This window comes from Oncorhynchus gorbuscha, linkage group LG17 (assembly GCF_021184085.1).
Source record: "Oncorhynchus gorbuscha isolate QuinsamMale2020 ecotype Even-year linkage group LG17, OgorEven_v1.0, whole genome shotgun sequence".
NCBI classification, from domain to species: domain Eukaryota; kingdom Metazoa; phylum Chordata; class Actinopteri; order Salmoniformes; family Salmonidae; genus Oncorhynchus; species Oncorhynchus gorbuscha.
The window spans coordinates 34,730,069-34,753,059 of NC_060189.1; the positions used below are offsets into that span (position 1 = coordinate 34,730,069).

General features: G+C 44.8%; 1 protein-coding gene across 5 annotated transcripts in view; it reads left to right on the forward strand.

The window, feature by feature from the left end:
* The window catches only part of LOC124001919 (neuronal PAS domain-containing protein 3-like), a 406,591-nt gene that overhangs the window by 108,242 nt on the left and 275,358 nt on the right, over positions 1–22,991 (forward strand). For all 5 annotated transcript variants that reach the window (XM_046309078.1, XM_046309079.1, XM_046309080.1 and 2 more), the window contains one exon: positions 3,989–4,233. In XM_046309078.1, the coding sequence (XP_046165034.1) occupies positions 3,989–4,233 (245 nt within the window). The remainder of the gene's footprint in view (positions 1–3,988; positions 4,234–22,991) is intronic.

Below are 22,991 nucleotides of genomic sequence, written 5' to 3' on the forward strand. Positions count from 1 at the left end.
TGGGGCCTAACCCCGAACAAGGTTGTTTTTCATAACCCCTCATTGTCTGCCGGGGGTTTGGACAGGTTTGATGACACAGTGTGACCAAGTTGATGAGAAGTTAAATTATGTTACTAAGGAGATAGCATTTTCTATAATGAGAAAGAGAACCTAGTGCACCCTCTCTTTTTACTGCTGCATGGAGAGCCAGAGTCACAAAAGCAATTGATTAGTTTTGGCATTTAGTCCCCCGATCAGTGGTGTCATCCATTTCTTCAGGAGGAGGGCCCTAATCTAAAGTGGCATTTTGCTCTGGCTGCCTTTTCAACACTGATGAAACCAATTACTTCAATCCTAAATGATCATTTGCACACAAGTTTCGGCCGCTTGATGTATTCTCCTTGCCTTCAAAAGTTGAATGGTGGGTGGTTCGCTGATTGGCTACATAGAGTGATATCTTAGACAGCAGGCTCACCAAGGTGTGTCACCTCCATTCAAGATGTCCATTCATTTAATTGGCCAATGACCCTGTGGCTGTTTTATTGTTGTTTGCTGCACAACCACGTCTGCAGATCTCTTATGAGTTCTCTTGAGAAAGACATTAGTTACCGTAAGTTGCCATCTTCTGGTTCATTAAAAGCGACACATGCTTTATTTGCAGTACGTGTAGTCTGGTTATTATTATAATCATGTTATTATTATACTTTAAGTTACCCCCGTCAGTATATAAGTCAAAGCTAATTGACTTAAAATGGATGCTGACTCCCTCTCTGGTTTGGAACCCTGTTACTGTGAGTAAAGAAATGTCCTGTTCTGTGTACATTTCATATCTCTAATCTCGACTTCTCACAAGTTTTTTTCTATTTTTACAATACTAACTGTACTCTGGAGTTCTCTTGCAGCCGAGGGAAAGCAGGAAGTGTGAACACAATGCGGCTCTCTGTTCCTACACACAGATCCCTATCAGACACCCCTTTCACATTGGTTGATTTCCCCACTGGCATTTCACCGTGTGGGCCATAGGCATTCTATTTTCAAGTAAACACTTACCAACCAGTATGTTTTTTTTTCTCTCTCCGTGATGTCATTGAGATTTGTGTGTGGCTGTGGGTTTGTGTGATTCAGAGTATACAGAGAGTCATTTGAAAATGGTGCAGAAGAATGTGGTGGGGTTGTGCCACCGTTGTGGATGGTGACTGTAGTGTAGGTGATGGAGATGTCTCTCTCTCTCTCTCTCTCTCTCTCTCTCTCTCTCTCTCTCTCTCTCTACACAATAATAACTAGACTTTTCTGGGACTCAATGGGAATGACAGATTGTGAAGCTGTTCTGCTTGTGCTCCCTACCGCTGGTCTCTTTTTAAGCATGGGCACCTGACACCCTAGTGGGAGCAGCATGGTGACCTCTCTGGGATTGCAATGTGAGAACGGTATTAATGCAGTAGTTCAGTGTGGGGAGAATTGTGGGGTAAAATACAGACTGTGAGGTCATCTGCATGTTGCAGAATAAATTAAAAAAATATCTATATAATAGTTCATCATTATTACGTGATTTATATTGTTGTAGTGTGTAGGGTGCTGGTCACCAGCTCAAGAAAGTGATTACCTGAGAAAGGACGGGTCATTGCAGATATTTTAATTTATTGTTATTATATTTGTTTACGGTAATCAAAATAGAGTTGCCACGTCTGGAGTACAGTATTTGATGTGGCACATAGACGGGGTCGTGACCTCAGAACCAGAACCAAATCCAGCCAGAAGTTAGTGACCTCATCCCTGTCTTGTAAAAGGAACTTAAAAAGCTATTGGGTTGTTCCCGTTGAACTACGACATGATTTAATTTCATGTTTATAAAAATAAATAAAAAAGTGTTACATTTACTCTGGTAGAACATGATAAATATGTCTGCTGTATGAAGGTCACACAACCCCGGCGCATCAAGAAATATTTGGCAGGCCGACATAATGCTTTCCAAGTTTGCGGAACAAATGAAATTCTGCTGCTCTGTTGCACTTTGCCTCCAAACAACCATTACAACTAGCTTTATATATTGTCTGAGCAGCAGACCATCAAATGGTGCTTTTCTTCTTGCAGGGGCGGTCGAGATGATCAAGAACAGCAATCTGCTACTTAGATGTAAAGGCAGAGGATGCATCTGTATCTGGCAATGAAATGATCCTATTACACTCCTGATGCACACAAAAGCTAACATAAATTGATCTTGACAACTATGAGCATGGTATTAGTAAGCCACAAGACATTATTTGGCTGAATGAAGGTTGTGGGAAGTGGTGCTTGGGGAATTCTCATTTGAATCCTGCAGACATTGTGAATGTCTAAATTCGTTAATTGATTTCTCAAACCTCTTTTGAATCTATGTACTCTTATCTATATACAGTAGTAACCCACTGTCAGAGCGTGGGTGGGCCTTGGCTTGCTTCTTTTGTTTTTATTATTCACGTTTGCTTAATGTTGTTGGTTTTTGTCTTGAATCACTGATAACTAAACGACAAAATAATGTGAAATGATTTTCTTCACCAACAGTCATTTTTCATCTTCAGGGCAGAAACCCTCTCTTCCCTCATCTTTCGAGTCAGATTTAGCATTTGTGGTGTTACATTTATTTATTTTTTATCTAGGTGTCGGCCAGTGGGGAACCCAGAGATTCCTGTGTGATTTATTGGCAACTTAATTGAAAATGGCTTGGGATGATGAACGCCATAGAAAGTTGGAAGTTGTGTTATGGAAGTATGGAACTGCTTCGAGTTCTTCGATGTCAAATGAATAACACAATGACTGAAGGGGACGGAAGTGTTTGACTAGAACGATACAAGCCGATAGACTATAACCAATCGTGCATCCTTCAATAGGTCATGTGATCTACTGCCGCTGTATAAAGGGCTTGAAAGCATATACCTGAATACAGTACACTCTAAAGGGGTTAGCGTGAATTTGACAGTAATTTACAGACAGCTTGGTGGCAGGTAAAATCATGTCATTTAATATTACAGTACACTCCACTGTAATATAAGTACAGTATCAAAGCAGTTACTGTGTAATGACACACAGTACAATATCGTAAAATGGACTGTATTATACTGTAAAAAAAAAGTGAATTATAACTATTTTAAACACATCTATTCTGACACATCTGAGAAATGTGCACCTGCAGTATATTTGTTACCAGTTCAGGCAGCTGACATGAATAAATCAATTGAAGTAGAAATATAGAGGAGAAATATCACACTGAGCTCTCAGACAGTGTAAAGTGAGGTCAGTGCAGTATTTGGCCTTTTTGAATATGATCTCATTTTGTGAAACTATTTCAGCTGTAAAGAGAAAGAGAGAGATCTATCTGGGCCTATTGCAGTGTCTTACGTTAAAAAAAAGGCAGCAATCTGAAAGTCATTCAGCAGGCTGTCTCATGAGACCCAAGGCCAAAGCTAATCAGAACTTCGACCCACTTCTAAATTCCAATGACTGAATCAATTGTGCTGAGCGTTCCCAATGGAGTAGAGCAAGTCACTAACGGCCAAGACTGACTGACTTGGTGTGGTTGGTCCCATAGCCCTGTAACCTAGCCTAGCTCCCAAATGCCCCCCTTTTCCCTTTTTTTTTTTAGGGTGCCATTTGGGACACAGACTTAGACTTAGTCCACAGTATGACAACAGTCAGGTGTCTGAGCTGACAGAGGGACTAGGGTCATGTTCAATAGGTCCCACCTTAGCAAAACATTTTGCAATGCAGAACAATATGTGTTCTAATTGGACAAGTACAGGCAGCCCCTCCCCTTTTTCAAAACGTTTTCTCCTTACTTAACCTGACCCTGGTCTTGCTTGCTGTCTTGCTTATGGCTTCGACTGATGGTATGGCCTTTCTGTTCATCCTGGTCGAAACCAAGGCCTTAACTTTCTGCTCGTCTCCCACCTAGTTTCAGAGTGCTGCAAAAAGTGTTGTCCCTAATGAACACAACCCTGGTCCTCACACCTGTCTCTTCTCCTGTCCCCACCAGGTTGCAGGCTCTGAGGAAGGAGAAGTCCCGGGATGCGGCTCGCTCGCGGCGGGGGAAGGAGAACTTTGAGTTCTATGAGCTGGCCAAGATGCTGCCCCTGCCTGGCGCCATCACCAGCCAGTTGGACAAGGCTTCCATCATCCGCCTCACCATCAGCTACCTGAAGATGAGGGACTTCGCCAACCAGGGGGACCCGCCATGGAACCTGCGCATAGAAGGCCCACCACCCAACACCTCCGTCAAAGGTCAGCTCCTTCTCCACCATGGTCCAACTACCCACAATTTAGTTTTCAGTTCAGTCTAGTTCAGTACCAACAGTTTCCATCAATGGTCCACTCAACTTACTAACTGTACAGTGATGATATCTCTCTTTGTCTGAGCATTAAAATACTGTGACATTAAAGGAATACTTTGGGATTTTGGATACTTCCCTAGAGTCAGATGAACTTGTGGATTCCATTTCTATGTCTCTGTGTCCAGTATGAAGGAAGTTAGAGGTAGTTTTGCGAGCCAATGCTAACTAGATTAGCACAATGACTGGAATTCTATGGGTATCTGCTTGCAGTTCATCTGACTCTGGGGAAGTAGATAAAGGGCCTCATTGCCAAAATCCAGAAGTATCCATTTAAGGTGAAACTGTAAATTCAAATATTATGTGAGGTAAAATGTCAACGTTAATGACAGGATTAAGGTAATTTTTCACGTTTTACTGTACTCAGTCTACACATAATATTAGACTGGTAGGGAAATGAGGCACTCTTGTTACAGTCGTCTGGTCACAAATATTCAAAAAGTAAACATTTAACTTTGATAAATGTAGCTTTGCGCCTAGTACATGCAGCAATACTGAATCCAAATGTAACCGAATTTGCCTTTGAAATTGGGTATTTGTACAGTGCACTTAAAGGAGATACAGCACTGTATATTTTAAAAGGGTATGCTGGAGTAGGAATGACCGTAAACATTAAAGCAAATTGCAGAAATGTTCAGTCAATGCACAATGTTTGCTCTGCACACACACACACACACACACACACACACACACACACACACACACACACACACACACACACACACACACACACACACACACACACACACACACACACACACACACACACACACACACACACACACACACACACACACACACACACACACACACACACACACACACACACACACACACACACACACACACACACACACACACACACCAGATGGCATCATTGTTGTCTGCCTTTGAAAAGACACATGCATTTTAATGAGAAAATGTATACGGCATAATTATTTGGGTTAGAGCATCCTGCTAGATTTCCTACTAACACAACTAAGACCACACTTTGCATTTAATCAAAGATGATTACACGATGCTGCCAGGAGGATTGAACCACCAACGTTTACATTTTGGATATTTTAATGACTACACACACCAAGGTGACGTCTACCCTACCTCTGTCTACCTCTGTAGAACAATGCTCTCTCTCTCCGCTGCGTGCCCTGTCCTTCCATGCTATCGACAGACAGATAGTGCCCGTCTGAATCGAATCACTAACTCACCACATTTTATTTGCACTACATTCTGAAAAGAGCGGCGTATTGATCCCATTCTTTTTGTTGCTGTGCATCGCCGGTAGCTAATGGAGACGGCTGACCATCTCCCTCTGCCCATGAATCAGTGTTATTTCTGAATAGGCTACATTAGATGAACCTGACCCGGAGCTTCCACAGCTCCCAGCGTGCCAGACACACAGCTGGCTGGAGAGCTTGGTTTACAGATGTCACACACACACACACACACACACACACACACACACACACACACACACACACACACACACACACACACACACACACACACACACACACACACACACACACACACACACACACACACACACACACACACACACACACACACAAAGGGGCCAGGTTTGTCAATGCACTGTGTAAGATGGCAGGGAGGGAGGGGTTAGGAGGGAGGGGGCATATGCTAGGTTATTGTACCAGAAGAGGGAGCGGAGAGGAAAGGCCAGGATCATTTCTCTTCAGGGTTGTTTGTGCAACACAGATCAAGGTTAGCCCCACACAGCAGCAGAATAATATTGTTTCTGATACATGGCCGGCCCAGTTCATTTGGCAGGCCCAGTCTCTCAATCAATTTGCCTTGTGCCTTAACATACACACCCGTGTAGGTGTTACCATGAATATGTTATTATAGGAGATTTGCTAGGGGAGAAAACTGAGCCGGCTTCTGACAAGACATTTCGACTTAATAACTGATGATTGTAACCTTTAGGGAAATCTCAGTAGCACTGCTCCGGTTTTGTAAATTCACTCTGGTTTTGGAATGGATCTTTGCTTCGGGAAAATTCTCATTCTTTCTTTTTTTTTTTTTTTCTATTTTTGTTCAGAATAAAGCATGAGTAAGAGCTGGCGTGTGGACGGCGGTGATGTCTGTCTGAGTTGCCAAACGTCCTTAGAACAGCCTCTAGTGTGAGGAAGCTCGGCTAAGTGATAAAAGCGGTAGCCGATATTACTGGCATCGGAGCTAAAAGAATTTGACCTCCACTTCTCTCCAAATATTGTTGATTTATTATCGTAACTTCTCGCCTCTCCTCTCTCGCCGCTCTCCTTTCTCTCCTGTTTGCCTTCTAGTGACCTTTACTGTAATTGACCCATCAACTAATTTTTTCTGAGCGTTTTAACCGGAATTTGCTAGTCTCTGTCAGAGGCGGTTCACATCTGTTGAAGGACACTGCACAAACAAGCATGACCTTTCTCTTGTTTGGCGGCTGGCGCACGCCTCCTGACCCCCTCCAACCCCTCCACCACCTGGCCATTTTATTATTCATGCATGCAGAGCAGAGAGGCGCAGAGCAGAGAGGAGCAGAGCAGAGAGAAACAGAGCGGAGAGGAGCAGAGCAGAGAGGAGCAGATAGGAGCAGAGCAGAGAGGGGCTGAGCAGAGCAGAGCAGAGAGGCGCAGAGCAGGGAAACAGAGCAGAAAGGAGCAGAGCAGAGAGGAACAGAGCAGAGCAGAGAGGAGCAGAGCAGAACACAGCAGGAGCAGAGAACAGAGCAGAAAGGAGGCGCAGAGCAGGGGAACAGAGAGGAACAGAGCAGAGAGGAACAGAGAGGAGCAGAGCAGAGAGGAACAGAACACAGCAGAGAGGCGCAGAGCAGAGAGCAAAAGAGCAGAGAGGAACAGGGTAGACCGGAGAGGAACAGAGCAGAGAGGAGCAGAGCAGAGAGGAGCAGAGAGGAGCAAATCAGAGAGGAGCAGAGAGGAGCAAATCAGAGAGGAGCAAGGCAGAGAGGAGCAAGGCAGAGAGGAGCAAATCAGAGAGGAGCAGAGAAGAGCAGTGAGGAGAAAATCAGAGAGGAGCAGAGCGGAGAGCATTCACCAAAGTGCCACAATTTACGAAAATGCAAGACATCAGATGGCTCAAAAACAACAGAAAATGCTCAGAGACCGTCTTGCACAAATCATATTTGTACTATACAGTACATACAGTACATTAAATGTCTATCTCTTCACTCTGTGTTTTTCTGAATTTTTGTAGGACAATGTCAAGAACTTTTAAAGTTTCTTCAAGTGCAGTCGCAAAAACCATCAAGCGCTGAAACTGGCTTTCATGAGGACCGCCACAGGAAAGGAAGAGTTACTTCTGCTGCAGAGGATACGTTTATTAGAGTTAACTGTACCTCAGATTGCAGCCCAAATAAATGCTTTACACAGTTCAAATAACAGACACATCTCAATATCAACTGTTCAGAGGAAGAGGAGACTGCGTGAATCAGGCCTTCATGGTCAAATTGCTGCAAGGAAATCTGTCCTTTGGTTTGATGAGTCCAAATTTGAGATTTTTGGTTCCAACTGCCGTGTCTTTGTGAGAGTATATGCCACGCCCTGAATATAGAAAGCTGTTCATTCTCTGTTGGTTGGGGCGTGATAGTGGCATGGGTGGGGCATCTAGGGGATTAATGGTTTATGTTGGCCTGGTATGGTTCCCAATCAGAGACAGCTGTTTATGTTGTCTCTGATTGGGGATCATATTTAGGCAGCCATTTCCTCATTGTGCTTTGTGGGATCTTGTCTACAGATAGTTGCCTGTGTGCACACCAGTAGCTTCACGTTTAGTTTGGTGAGTTTCTATTAATTAAAATATGTGGAACTCTAGGCACACTGCGCCTTGGTCCAATCATCATAGCGATCATGACAGAAGATCCCACCAACAACGGACAAAGCAGCGTGCCCAGGAGATAATGGCATCCTGGTCTGTGGAGGAGATTAGGGAGAGAACATCCTGGACTTGGGATGATGTAAGAGCAGGAGAGAAGAGCCTGCCATGGAGGCAGGTGGAAGCAGCGAAGGAGGGACAGCGACGAAGTTGGGGAGGTAGGCCACAGAAACCCCAAGAAAAGCTGAGGAGTGAACCAGACCAAGTCTGGGAGAAGAAGGAGAGTTTGGAGGAGAGAGAAATGGGAGAGTTGTTGAGTTGGTGGAAGATGCACAGATTTGGAATAAAGGAACGTGTTGTCAGTTTGGTGCCACCTGAGTCAGCTCCCCGTACTCGTCCTGAGAAGTATGTTCAAGTTTCGGAACAATTGATGCCGGCTATACACACCAGGTCTCCAGTGCACCTTCACAACCCAGTGCGTCCTGTGCCAACTCCTCGCACTCTCCCTCAAGTGCGCTTTCCCAGTCAGGTCCGTCCTGTTCCTGCTCCTTGCACTCGCCCTGAGGTGCGTGTCACCAGTCTGGTGCCACCTGTACCGGTCCCACGCATCAGGCCTCCAGTGCGCCTCCACAGTCCAGAGCTTCCGGCGACAGTTCCCAGTCCAGAGTTTCCGGTGACAGTTCCCAGTCCAGAGCCTCCAGCGACGGTCGGCGGTCCAGAGCCTCCAGCGATGGTCGGCGGTCCAGAGCCTCCAGCGACGGACGGCGGTCTAGAGCCTCCAGCGACGGTCGGCGGTCCAGAGCCTCCAGCGACGGTCGGCGGTCCAGAGCCTCCAGCGACGGTCGGCGGTCCAGAGCCTCCAGCGACGGACGGCGGTCCAGAGCCTCCAGCGACGGTCGGCGGTCCAGAGCCTCCAGCGACGGTCTGCAGTCCAGAGGGTTCAGCAGGGGTTCTCAGTCCTGCAACGATCTATGGTCCGGTGCCTCCGGCGACGACACACGGTCCTGTTCCTCCTGTGACGATCCAGAGCCGCCATGGAGGAAGACATCGTATCTGCGAGCGGAGTGGGTACTTAGCCCTGCACCGGAGCGGCCCCCCGACGGTAGATGCCCACCCGGACCCTCCCCTATTGAGTCAGGTTTTGCGGTCAGAGTCCGCACCTTTGGGGGGGGGGGAGGGGTTATGTTGGCCTGGTATGGTTTCCAATCAGAGACAGCTGTTTATCGTTGTCTCTGATTGGGGATCATATTTAGGCAGCCATTTCCTCATTGTGATTTGTGGGATCTTGTCTACAGATGGTTGCCTGTGTGCACACCAGTAGCGTCACGTTTCATTTGTGCTTGTTTGTTTTGTTTGGTGAGTTTCTATTAATGAAAATATGTGGAACTCTACGCACACTGCGCCTTTGTCTACCCATTAGGACGAACGTGACAGTACATGAACGGATCATGTCAGTGATTTATTTAGAATTCAAGGTACACTTAACCAGCATGGTTGCCACAGCATTTTGTAGCAATACGCCATCCCAGCTGTTTTGCACTTAGTGGGAGTTTCATTTGCTTTTCAACAGAACAATGACCCACCATACCTCCAGGCTGTGTAAGGGCTATTTGACCAAGAAGGAGAGTGATGGAGTGCTGCATCAGATGACCTGGCCTCCACAATCACCCGACCTCAACCCAATTGCGATTTGGGATGAGTTGGACCGCAGAGTGAAGGAAAAGCTGCCAACAAGTGCTCAGCATATGTGGGAACTCCTTCAAGATTGTTGGAAAAGCATTCCTCATGAAGCTGGTTGCGAGAATAACTTCCCTGAAGGAAGGGGGAATTTGTCCACATGACTGACTGTGTCAACTGAATAGGCCACAGTGTTGTTTGGTATCCAATGATAGCCTTGTGTTAAATTAGGGGTCTGAACTCTAGTCTGATACCGAACTTGAAGTCCTCCTGACTTCAGAGTCTGGAAAGGCTGTTTCGATGTTGATGGCGCGCTCCGTTGATAATGAAGGGGACTGTGCTTTTACTGGTTGGTTCTCCTCGGGCGGCAGGTAGCCTAGCGGTTAGAGTTTTAGGGGAGTAACCGTTCAAATCCCTGAGCTGGCAAGGTGGAAAAATCTGCTGTTCTGCCTTTGAGCAAGGCAGTTAACAACCCCAGGAAAAAAAACATTAGAGAGAACCAATCAATGCGTTTGCTCAGTTTCTGAGCGAAAATTGCATTAACAAACAGCTTCCAGTCCAAACCAGTGACTCAAAGCTCTTCATCGCTGGGTCACATCAGCCAGGCTATCAAGGATCGTCGTCAAAGAGGAACCAACCAGAGAGGCTGTCTATTCTCTTTGTCTATGTGGGCTTGCGCTATTTGATTTCCATCAAGCTGTTCGTGCTGCGTGTCAGTCCCCTGGATGTCCCCTGCACATTAAGAGTCTTAGCTCGTTTCCCAAATGGCACCCCATTCCCTATGTAGGGCCCCAGTCAAAAATAGTGCACTACATTGGGAATAAGGTGCCATTTGGGACAGTTGTGTTAATTACAGAGAGAAGAGAAACAGTGGGGTTTCTGTAGTTATGGTCCATCCAGCCCTTTCAGATTTGATGGTTTCAGTACTTAGCCTGCTGCTAGCACTAATAGCCCTCCATTATGGCTGGAATGACCAAACATAACTTATTTTACACGGTGGCAATATGTTTCCCACTTTGATGTTTTGCAAAGGAAAATGCTCCATATCAGGAAATGCAAGCCAAACAAAATGCATATGAAGTTTATACTTTTTATGGTTATAATTAAACATTCAGTTCATACATATTCAAATCATTCGCTTGAGAAATGTGCATTCTTTTTTAGAACAAATTAAAAAGTGGACCACTGTGCACTTCTCACAAGTGTTGTACCTGTCACTTGGTGATTTTCTTTCTTAACACAGCTGCAAAGCAACTATTAAAAGAATGGAATCAGTGCCAAAAACCCATGTACTTGCTCCAAAGGACACTGTTTTGTCAGTGACTTTTCACATTGACCTTGAGGTGTCTGAGGTCTATGCACGCTGCCTTCTCTACTTCACAGTCTATCCCCCTCCCTCCCTCCCTACCCAGCACTATAGATATTATATCAATCCTTTTCCCACCAAATAATAACCTCCTTCCTATTGCCACTACTTGGGGGATATTACCAATCTGCCACCCACCTGATCAAGGGGGTAATGTAATATGAACTACTAGAACTCTACATGTGGAATGGTGTTAAGTACGTTACCTGGTTGAAGCCTTTGACCGCCTGGCAGAGCGATCTAGCTGTAATCCCTAAGTGGCCCAGTCCCTCCGTATGAAGGGCTTGTGGGCGAGCAGGTTGGCGCTGAAGAGGGCACTGATTAAAGTACACTTTCCCTGTTGCCCATTGTGCCATGTGCATTGTTGTTGGTAATGAGGGAATTAAATGGGATGCGTCCCAAATGGCACCCTATCCTTATATAGAGCACTACTTGTGACCAGAGCCCTATAGGTGTCCCTATGGTCCCTGGTCAAATGTAGTGCACAATTAAGGGAACAGGGTGCCATTTGGGGATGCATCCGATGGTGTTTACATCACAATAGGCACTCAGGACACAGAAAATAAATGTGGCATTAATGCACCTTTTGGAAAAATGGCAGCTTGTATAGACACACACAGGTTAGTTAGTGTATTATAGTTGAGGAACTGCATGGACTAAACAGCTTCCTATATTTCTCTCTCAATTAATATATGGATAGTAATTTGCCCAGCTGTGAGTGTGAGATGTTCGATTCCCCAGTCGTGGTGTAAGAAAAATTGAATGACAGTGAGCAAAACAGCAGTAATTATAAAAGTAATTACTAAATGCTGATGATGCCCATAGGCTTTGCATAACTACATTTAGAAGAGGAAATTGCTTTTGGCTGCATTGGAAGGCTGGTGGGAATGTTTGTGTTATTTTCTTTATTTATTTTAATATGCACAACCAAGGAAAGTAATTGCCATGGAAACAATTACTTGTACACCTTTCTGTGGGCACAAACAGCTCTGGGAAGCATTGTTGTTGAACAATGTGTTTTAATGAAGGAGAATAGTGTAGTCACTTTGTTTATATTTCTGAACAGATAACAATTCAATGGAAACACTGGGAGGGCAAAACAGTGTGGTTGAATACGAGTCATTTTCTTAGTAAATAAGACATTGCTTTTTTTTTTACAAAAATGTTTTCTCTGGGACATGAAATCACATAGATGTTTATGTCTTTGGTCTTTCTTAATGAAGAGTCTCTGTGTGTTTCTGTGTAACTACGGTCCTAATGGCCTATTTCACTCATCAATGGAGACAACAAAGCAAAGGTTGCCACTTGCCAGTAGCTTAGTAGCTGTATGAAACTGCACTTCAGAATGCCCCCCCCCCCCCCCCCCCTGTGTGTGTCTATGTGTGCTTATGATATGCGTGTTTGTATGTTGATTGAATTTTTGTTCTTAACTGGTATTATCAAAGCATTACTTCCTACACAGCATGATTACTGTAAACTTTGTTTTTCAAAAGAAATTGGAGAGCCTTGTCGGACGGTTGTACAAAGGTCAAGGGTTAAAAGCATTTATTTTATTACAGTACATGGCCTACTGTAGCTGCGTTAGTTGCTCATGTAACCAGGCACTATACCTCGTGTCGGTGGGCTCAGTAATTAGTGCTTCTGCAAATGGTCCAGTAATGGAGAAATAAATCAGAGGGACAGTTGGAATGAATATGGAAAGGCTTGTTTCTAGCGTTGTGACTGGCCGTTTAGTCAGCTGGACCTAATACCCACACAAAGTGGTACAAATCACCACCGTGAGTTTACATTACAGAGCCCAGAGTAGAGCAGCGCACTGCCTTCACATGGCCCTCTCACATTGCCCAGCCATGAAGGTCTCAGCTCTCTGCTGTAGCCAAGGTCCTTGTCCCAAGGACGACAACGGTCGTGGAAAATAGATTAAAGACTTGTCGATAAATCAAGAAATACAGAGGTGTAGCCTGAACTGAGGAATGATGCAGAAAATAATGAAATTGTGTAGGATGCAGTAAGAGTAGTTGCAGTAGGCTACAACAAGGGAATATACTGTATGACCAGGGTGGAGGAGTCATTTGGCAATGTACCGTACTGGTCTGTATTTGGCCTTATCGGTCCGTACCTGCTCCACAGCAACAGCCTCAGTCAGTAGAACAGGCTAGACAGATGACAGGCTGCTCTCTGGATGAAGTGCATTCTGTTTGAAGTGCAATGTCTGAAAGCACAGCACGAAGGCTCAAATCAAGTGAAGGACATGTACCATTACAACTAATGTCCTTAATAATCTTGTTAGTCTAGTCCCTCTCAGTACCAGACAAATGGAACATTATTGGCTTATGGAGCCTGCAGTAAATAATTTAGTTTCCAATATTCAGCCTGCTTCGACAGTAAATTAAAATGACATGAAAGAGCTTGTTGAGCAAAGAAAGTATCCAATCAAATGTAATTGTCTTGACTTAAGGCAGCAGTAATACCTTTCATAATTAAACCAAGTTGTCTTGGTAGCTTTACAACCTTTCGCATGAATCAAAATGTCCAAAATAATTCTGTGATATGGTTTCTTTTAAAACATTACAGTGCCAATATCCTTTGACCGGGCAGATCTTCCTCTGCGTGTACAGGCTAGTGTAACACGGGGTCCAGTCAGTCCGTCTCTTCACTGTTAATTGATCTGAACTAAATCATGTGGGCTTGTTCTGCTCTCACCACCTTTACTGTTGATTTATCCCTCGGACAAAGTCAACTCCAGCATTGGCTAATGCAGCGCTACATTAACGGATGGGTGAGAGAGAGAGAGAGAGGGGGGCAACAGAGAGAGAGAGAGAAAGAGAGAGAAAGAGAGGGGGCAACAGCAACAGAGAGGGGGAGAGGGGGAGAAAGAGAAAGAGAGAGAAAGAGAGGGGGCAACAGAGAGGGGGAGAAAGAGAGAGCAAGAGAGGGGGCAACAGAGAGGGGGACAAAGAGAAAAGAGAGAAAGCAGAGAGAGAGGGGGAAACAGAGAGGGGGAGAAAGAGAAAGAGAGCAACAAGAGGGGGCAACAGAGAGGGGGACAAAGAGAAAGAGGGAGAAAGAGAGAGCAAGAGAGGGGGAAACAGAGAGGGGGAGAAAGAGAAAGAGAGAACAAGAGAGGGGGCAACAGAGAGGGGGAGAAAGAGAAAGAGGGAGAAAGAGAGAACAAGAGAGGGGGAAACAGAGAGGGGGAGAAAGAGAAAGAGAGAGAAAGAGAGGGGGCAAAAGAGTGGGGTGAGAAAGAGAAAGAGAGAGAAAGAGAGAGCAAGAGAGGGGGAGAAAGAGAGGGGGAGAAAGAGAAAGAGAGAACAAGAGAGGGGGCAACAGAGAGGGGGAGAAAGAGAAAGAGGGAGAAAGAGAGAGCAAGAGAGGGGGGAAACAGAGAGGGGGGAGAAAGAGAAAGAGGGAGATAGGTGTAGAGGAGGTAGATAGAAGGAGAGAGAGGCGATGGGAGCGTGAAAGACACAGATACAGGGAGAAAGCGAGAGAGAATGAATGAGAGAGAGAGAGAGACTTTAGGTACTATGTCAGGGGAAGGTCACAGAGGGCTCTGGCCTCTGAAGTGTTTGTGACGGTTCCTCCCACTCATACAGGACACAAATGACTCCCCTAATCATCCAATTTAATCGCACCATTTTCTGCCCCTCAATAGCCAGGCCTGGACTTAATCACTCTGTTTGCTTGCTGTCGCAAAGACCCTCATATCGAAACCAATGAATTTCTACAATTTAAAACGCATACAGTGGGGGGAGTTCGAGGGGATGCGTGCGGCGATAGAAAAGACATTGGCAGGGGTCTGAAAAACCAGCCAATTCATGCGTGAAGCATTTAGCTATTGCCATCTCAACCCATGACTAACAGTTTTCAGTCACCCGTTTCATTTATTAATGTCTATAATAAGCCCCTCTCTGATAACAGCCCTCTCTAAAAGCATTTTCTCTCTCTCTCTGTCTGCCTTGCTAAAATGTTGTGGTGTTGATATAATTTGGCCCGGCGCAGATTAAGCTCGAGGACGAAGGTGAATTGACTGCACCTGCCCTTTAATGAGGAGTGATAACAAGGCCGGTGGCGGGGGCATGCACAGTTGGGGTGTATCCCAAGTGGCACTCTATTCCCTACATTCCCTAGGAGGCCTTACCAAAAGTAGTGCACTACATTGGGAATTGGGTACCATTTGGGATGCAGGCTGGGATAGCATTGGACTCACCAGCATAGCCTCCACATTGCAACATCATTGTCATTGTTACCCAGAGATGTGTTGATGTGTTGGAGTCAGACAGGGAGAGAAGAGGCGTGAGCATCGCCCAGCCCTTCTGAAAGGCCACAGAGTGGGGGGACAGGAGATTGAGCTCCAGGGTGCATAGACAGACGGATGTACTGACGTGCAGGCAGGCAGAACGACAGACAGCTCCTCAGTACAGTGTCCATGGGGTCACCACCATTGGGACCGCAGCCCAGTCAATCAACAGATAGCCCCAAGGCGTCCAGCACAGCTTGGCCCCCAGCCTCACAAACACATATACACACACACACACACACACACACACACACACACACACACACACACACACACACACACACACACACACACACACACACACACACACACACACACACACACACACACACACACACACACACACACACACACACACACACACACACACACACACACACACACACGCGTGCTCACACACGCACGCACACACGCACGCACACGCACGCACGCGCGCACGCACGCACACACACACACACACACACACACACACACACACACACACACACACACACACACACACACACACACACACACACACACACACACACACACCGCCATCTCCCTCCTGACCACCACCAGCCTGTGCTAATGAGAATGTATATGTATTCATGAATAAAACATGAAGTCATTGTTTTTATTGTTAAGGAAGCCGCTTCGCCACTAGTAGCCAGAATGTTGATGCTGTCCACTGCTTTGAAGTCTCTGCCTGAATTTGTAAGCAACGTTTTGATGACTTATTGTAGCCATTTTGAACAATTACACACTCTCCCACTCTCCAAATCATCTAAGTAGGATAGTAGTTTAGTTTAAAGAACATCACTTCATTTAAGTTCCACCAGTCTCCAAGGACCAAAATATTAATTTGCGGTTTCCTGTCAATCATTTTCTTGAATATACACTTTTTGTAATTGAATTAGTGTGAGGAGGGAGGGGGTTTGGGAAATGGAGTTATAAGGATTATAGGCTTGACAGGGATAGTGTTGCAAATTGACTTTTGAGTCCTTGTAAGGAAGTAGATTTTGAAAGGAGTCCAACTTGCATTAACCTTGGAGGAGAGAAATAATAATAAACCCACTGCGCTTTTTTCAAGACATCAACAATGTACATTCAGGATTGGAAATCTATGTGTTCATGTATTTTGTCAGGTAAAAACAAAGCTAAATGGACGAAGCGTCGGTGGGCGGGTCCAAATGGCACCCTATTCCCTATATAGTGCACTATAGAGAACAGTGTGCCATTTAGGATGCGACTGTACATGCACTGTAGTTCCGTATCGCCGTGTACTCTCAGAGCAACACGCCAAACCAATTACTAGCGAAGAAGAAAGATGTGAGCGTCATGAGAAGTCGTCGAAACCCTTCTTTAGAGGCGTTGATCCCCATTGTTTAGCTGGGGTCAGGAGGAGCATGTTCTCCTGATTAATAACATCTTTCTTTTCTTCTCCAACGACTTGTTTGGGATGTCATCTATGAAGGAGATGCATCTCAGCAGTCAGACAGAGCACTGAGAGAGCAGCAGTCTAATTGTCACAACTAGAGTGTCAACCCCCCCCTCCTTTTCCTCCATTTTTACATCCTCTCATTTGTCTTAACACAGCAGCGATCAGTGTTCCTTCCTGCCTCTCCTCTCTGCGCCGTGGCAACGAGACACCAGAAACACACGCACTGACGCCGTAAAGGAGCTGATGCCATTAAATGATATCAACATCAAGGCGGCAGTTTGATTTAGATTTTTTCTTTGGGGGGGGGGGGGCTACGGCATTTTCAAATTATGCAGATCCCTTAATTAAACTCAGCCAACGAGCTGTTTGACATTTTTTTTGTCTGTAGCTTAGCCTGTTGGTCTGCTGGAATGTGCATGTCTTTGGATGTTACACAGCTTTCTCTAGGCTCTCAGTGTAATATAACTCTCCCAGCAAACTGGAGAAATTCCCCAAACATTAGCTAAGATTCCCGTTAAGTTCTAGTTAGGATTTCATCTAACATTAGTTTGATAAAATGTTTTAAAAAAAAATATATATATACAGTATATATATATATATTATTTAAAAAAAAAGAACTTTAGCAATAAAATATGTGCATAACATCTGTAATAACCACCACAGAACGTTCCCCAAACGCTCTCATTAGGTTTCCAGCTAATGTCATGTTTTTAGAACATGCTGCCGCAGTAAAATGTGAAAGCAATGTTCTGGGAATGTTCTTGCAACAGCAGGTGAATGTTTTATACAAACGTTGTATAATCATCAGCACAACTGGACAGTTTTTGTGTTATTAGAACATCTGCTCTGGGAACTTTTGAAGAACCACTTTGTCTTGCTGGGCTCTCACTCTAGTTTTGGTGCAGACCTCATAGATGAAAATCCCCTTTAGTCTGCATCGTAACGTCGTGGCAAAAGTGAAACTACCCTATCTACAAAGACAACAACATATGTATGTACTGTATTCCACTCATCACTCTGCACACTGCCTTATCCCATCTGGACAATAGGAATATCTATGTAAGAATGCTGTTTATTGACTACAACTCAGCATTCAACACCATAGTACCCTCCAAGCTCATCATTACGCTCGGGGCCCTGGGTCTGAACCCCACCCTGTGCAACTGGGTCCTGGACTTCCTGACGAGCTGCCCCGAGGTGGTCAAGGTAGGAAACAACACCTCCACTTCGCTGATCCTCAACACAGGTGCCCCACAAGGGTGCGTGTTCAGCCACCTCCTGTACTCCCTGTTTACCCATGACTGCGTAGCCAAGCACGCCTCCAACACAATCCTAAAGTTTGCAGACGACACAACAGTAGTAGGCTTGATTACCAGTGATGATGAGACAGCCTACAGGGAGGAGATGAGGGCTATGGGAGTATGGTGCCTGGAAAACAACCTCTCACTCAACGTCAACAACACAAAGGAGATGATCGTGGACTTCAGGAAACAGCAGAGGATGCACCCCCCTATCCACATCGACTGGACCGCAGTGGAGAAGGTGGAAAGTTTCAAGTTCCTTGGTGTGTACATCACTGACAAACAGAAATGGACCACCCACATAGACAGTGTGGTGAAGAAGATGCAACAGAGCCTCTTCAGCCTCAGGAGGCTAAAGAAATGTAGCTTGTCACCTAAAACCCTCACAAACCTTTACAGATGCACAATTGAAAGCAGCCTGTCGGGCTGTATCATCACCTGGTATGGCAACTGCACCGCCCCCAACCGCAAGGCTCTCCAGAGGGTGGTGCGGTCTGCTCAACGCATTACAGAGGGAAAACTACCCGCCCTCCAGGACAACTACAGCACCCGAGCCTCAGGACACCTACAGCACCCGATGTCACAGGAAGGCCAAAAAGATCATTAGGACATCAAGCCACTAGGACATCGAGCCACTGCCTGTTCACCCCACTATCATCCAGAAGGTGAGGTCAGTACAGGTGCATCAAAGCTGGGAGCGAGAGATGGAAAAACAGCTTCTATCTCAAGGCCATCAGACTTTTAAACAGCAATCACTGGCCACTTTAAGTAATGGACCACTAGTCACTTTAATAATTTGTACATATCTGGCATTACTCATCTCATATTTACATACCGTTTTCTATACTATTCTATGGTATCTTAGTCCGTTCCGCTCTGACATCGCTTGTCCATATGTACAGTTGAAGTCAGAAGTTTACATACACTTAGGTTGGAGTCATTAAAACTTGTTTTTCAACCACTCCACAAATGTCCAGTTAACAAATTATAGTTTTGGCAAGTCGGTTAGGACATCTACTTTTTGCATGACACAAGTACATTTTCCAACGATTGTTTTCAGACAGATTATTTCACTTATAATTCACTGTATCACAATTCCAGTGGGTCAGAAGTTTACATACACTAAGTTGACTGTGCCTTTAAACCACTTGGAAAATTCCAGAAAATGATGTCATGGCTATAGAAGCTTCTGATAGGCTAATTGACATAATTTGTGTCAATTGGAGGTGTACCTGTGAATGTATTTCAAGGCCTACCTTCATGACATCATGGGAAAATCAAAAGGAATCAGCCAAGACCTCAGAAAGAATATTGTAGACCTCCACAAGTCTGGTTCATCCTTGGGAGCAATTTCCAAACGCCTGAAGGTACCATGTTCATCTGTACAAACAATAGTATGCAAGTACCATGGGACCACGCAGCCGTTATACCGCCCAGGAAGAAAACGTCTCCTAGAGATGAACGTACTTTGGTGCGAAAAGTGCAAATCAATCCCAGAACAACAGCAAAGGACCCTGTGAAGATGCTGGAGGAAACAGGTACAAAAGTATCTATATCCACAGTTAAACAAGTCCTATATCAATGTAACCTGAAAGGCCGCTCAGCAAGGAAGAGGCCACTGCTCCAAAACCGCCATAAAAAAAGCCAGGACTGCGGTTTGCAACTGCACAAGGGGACAAAGATCGTACTTTTTGGAGAAATGTCCTCTGTTCTGATGAAATAAAAATATAACTGTTTGGTCATAATGACTATCATTATGTTTGGAGGAAAAAGGGAAAGGCTTGCAAGCTGAAGAACACCATCCCAACCATGAAGCACGGGGGTGGCAGCATCATGTTGTGGGGATGCTTTGCTGCAGGAGGGAATGGTGCACTTCACAAAATAAATGGCATCATGATGAAGGAAAATTACGTGGATATATTGAAGCAACATCTCAAGACATCACTCAGGAAGTTAAAGATTGGTCACAAATGGGTCTTCCAAATTTCAAATGTACAATGACCCCAAGCATACTTCCAAAGTTGTGGCAAAATGGCTTAAGGACAACAAAGTCAAGGTATTGGAGTGGCCATCACAAAGCCCTGACCTCAATCCCATAAAAGGTTTGTGGGCAGAACTTTAAAAGCGTGTGCGAGCAAGGAGGCCTACAAACCTGACTCAGTTACACTAGCTCTGTCAGGAGGAATGGGCCAATGGGGAATGGGGAAGCTTATGGAAGGCTACCCAAAACGTTTGACCCAAGTTAAACAATTTAAAGGCAATGCTACCAAATACTAATTGAGTGTATGTAAACTTCTGAACCACTGGGAATGTGATGAAAGAAGTAAAAGCTGAAATAAATCATTCTCTCTACTATTATTCTTACATTTCACATTCTTAAAATAAAGTGGTGATCCTAACAGGGAAATTTTACTAGCATTAAATGTGAGGAATTGTGAAAAACTGAGTTTAAATGTATTTGGCTTAGGTGTATGTAAATTTCCGTCTTCAACTGTATATAGTTTTAATTCATTCCTACTTAGATTTGTGTGTAATTTGTTAGATATGACTTGTTAGATATTACTGCACTGTCGGAGCTAGAAGCACACGCATTTCGCTTCACCCGCAATAACATCTGCTAATCACGTGTATGTGACCAATAACATTTTATTTTCAAATTGATAAACGTTCATGGGATGTCGACGTGATGAAATGTTTTCAGGGACGAAGTGATGCACTATTGCTGCAGCATTGCAGTTCATTTCCCTTACAGTATAACTTTAGTTTTAGGTCAAAGTATAGGGCCACAACACAGTGGAAACAAACTCTGGTACTATTTCATTACTGTGGCGGGTAGAGTACAGCAGCAGCAGTGTTATCTATTCAACCTGAGCCAAGGTATCACCTCTCCCCATCAGGATAAAGCCCTGTAGGCCTATCAGCCATTCCCATCAGTACAGAGTACAGTCTGTCTTCGCTGCTCTATGAGGATCATACATCATACTGTACTGTACCTCGTTGGGACGACTCCAGTTCTCTTCTGCTCTTCTTATCAGATATCTCCCCCATCTCACCTCACGACCAATGGCTAATAACAAAAAGCTATACAGCTCCCTCCTTCTCTCAACCAGATGTACTGTAGCCAAAATCATTTAATGTCTTGTTTTATTCATTTTCTTATATTATGTCAAACTGATTTTAACCCTAGTCAAAGGGAACAGACTAGAAATATCCTGTCTCCGGCTGTGTGAATGTGTGCAATAATTATATGTCCACGGCGTCGTTCAATGTCTCTGTTGACATAATATGGCGGTGGGAGGCGGGCTAGATTAAAATTTAAAACCCAAACAGGCATTGCGAAATGACACAACTCCATACAAGATTCATGATGATTCTCTTGTCTTCCCTTGGACAAGAACAGCTTGAGGAACCCAATCCCAATAGAAAACGAAAGAAAGTACTTAATTGACAATTTCTTGAAAATGGCTGAAGGGAAAAACAAAAGAGAGGCCTTGGGTTTCTTAGGGCGTAATAAGCCGTTTCTCATCACTCTCTCTGTGATTGAGCCTATACAAAATCGATTTATTTCTCGGGGTAACTCAGAATAATTGAAAAACAGACAACGTTTGGTTCCAATTTACCAGCAATAAAGTTGTAATAGGGTTTTCTCTGCAATTTTACCCTTAATGCACTCATTCTGAAGAGCAGTATTTTGCCAGTCGAACAAATAGCATCACTGGAGCTTACAACCAGTAATAGTCCCACATTGATGCACACATTAAACTTGTTAAATCAATTCTGTGGACACTTTCTAAAGTGGACAGTCTGTTTGCTCTCTCGAGCTCGCTCCTCTCGCCCAGCCTACTCATACCCTCTACGATGTATCAATCACTTTCATTCCCCTCCTAATGATTCAGGCCTTTTAGTTTGTAATTATTTATGTTCTACGGGCGTAGATATCTGAGTGGGACGTGTATTTATAGGCAGGCTTAATGCTCCTGATGTACCTACATGTTTATAATGAAAATGCACGACATGACAAAGTTCAACAGGAGCTATCGCTGATGGATTTGCGTACACAGACGGAAACATCACCTCACCTGGCTACTTTGGCCTCCCGCCTGCCTTCAGAAGAACAGCTCTGCAAAACAAACACCCACCCATCCATTAGTTGCCCTGTAACAACTACCTCGCTGAATTCCTTGTATTTTCAGCAGTGCATTATATCCACTGAGCGCACACAACATTAGGAACACCTTACTAATATCGAGGTGCACTCCCTTTTGCCCTCAGAACAGCCTCAATCCGCCGGGGCATGGACTCTACAAAGCGCTGCTGGCCCATGTTGACTCCAATGCTTCCCACAGTTGTGTCAAGTTGACGGGATGTCCTTTGGGTGGTGGACCATTCTTGATACACACAGGAAAGTGTTGAGCGTGAAAATCCCAGCAGCGTTGCGTTTCTTGACACACTCCGACCGGTGCGCCTGGCACCTACTACCCTGTTCAAAGGCGCCTCCCATGGTATTCTCCCATGGTGATACTATATGGGTACAGTAGGTCCTCCGTACCAACAGTATTCTCCCATGGTGATACTATATGGGTACAGTAGGTCCTCCGTACCAACAGTATTCTCCCATGGTGATACTATATGGGTACAGTAGGTCCTCCGTACCAACAGTATTCTCCCATGGTGATACTATATGGGTACAGTAGGTCCTCCATACCAACAGTATACTCCCATGGTGATACTATATGGGTACAGTAGGTCC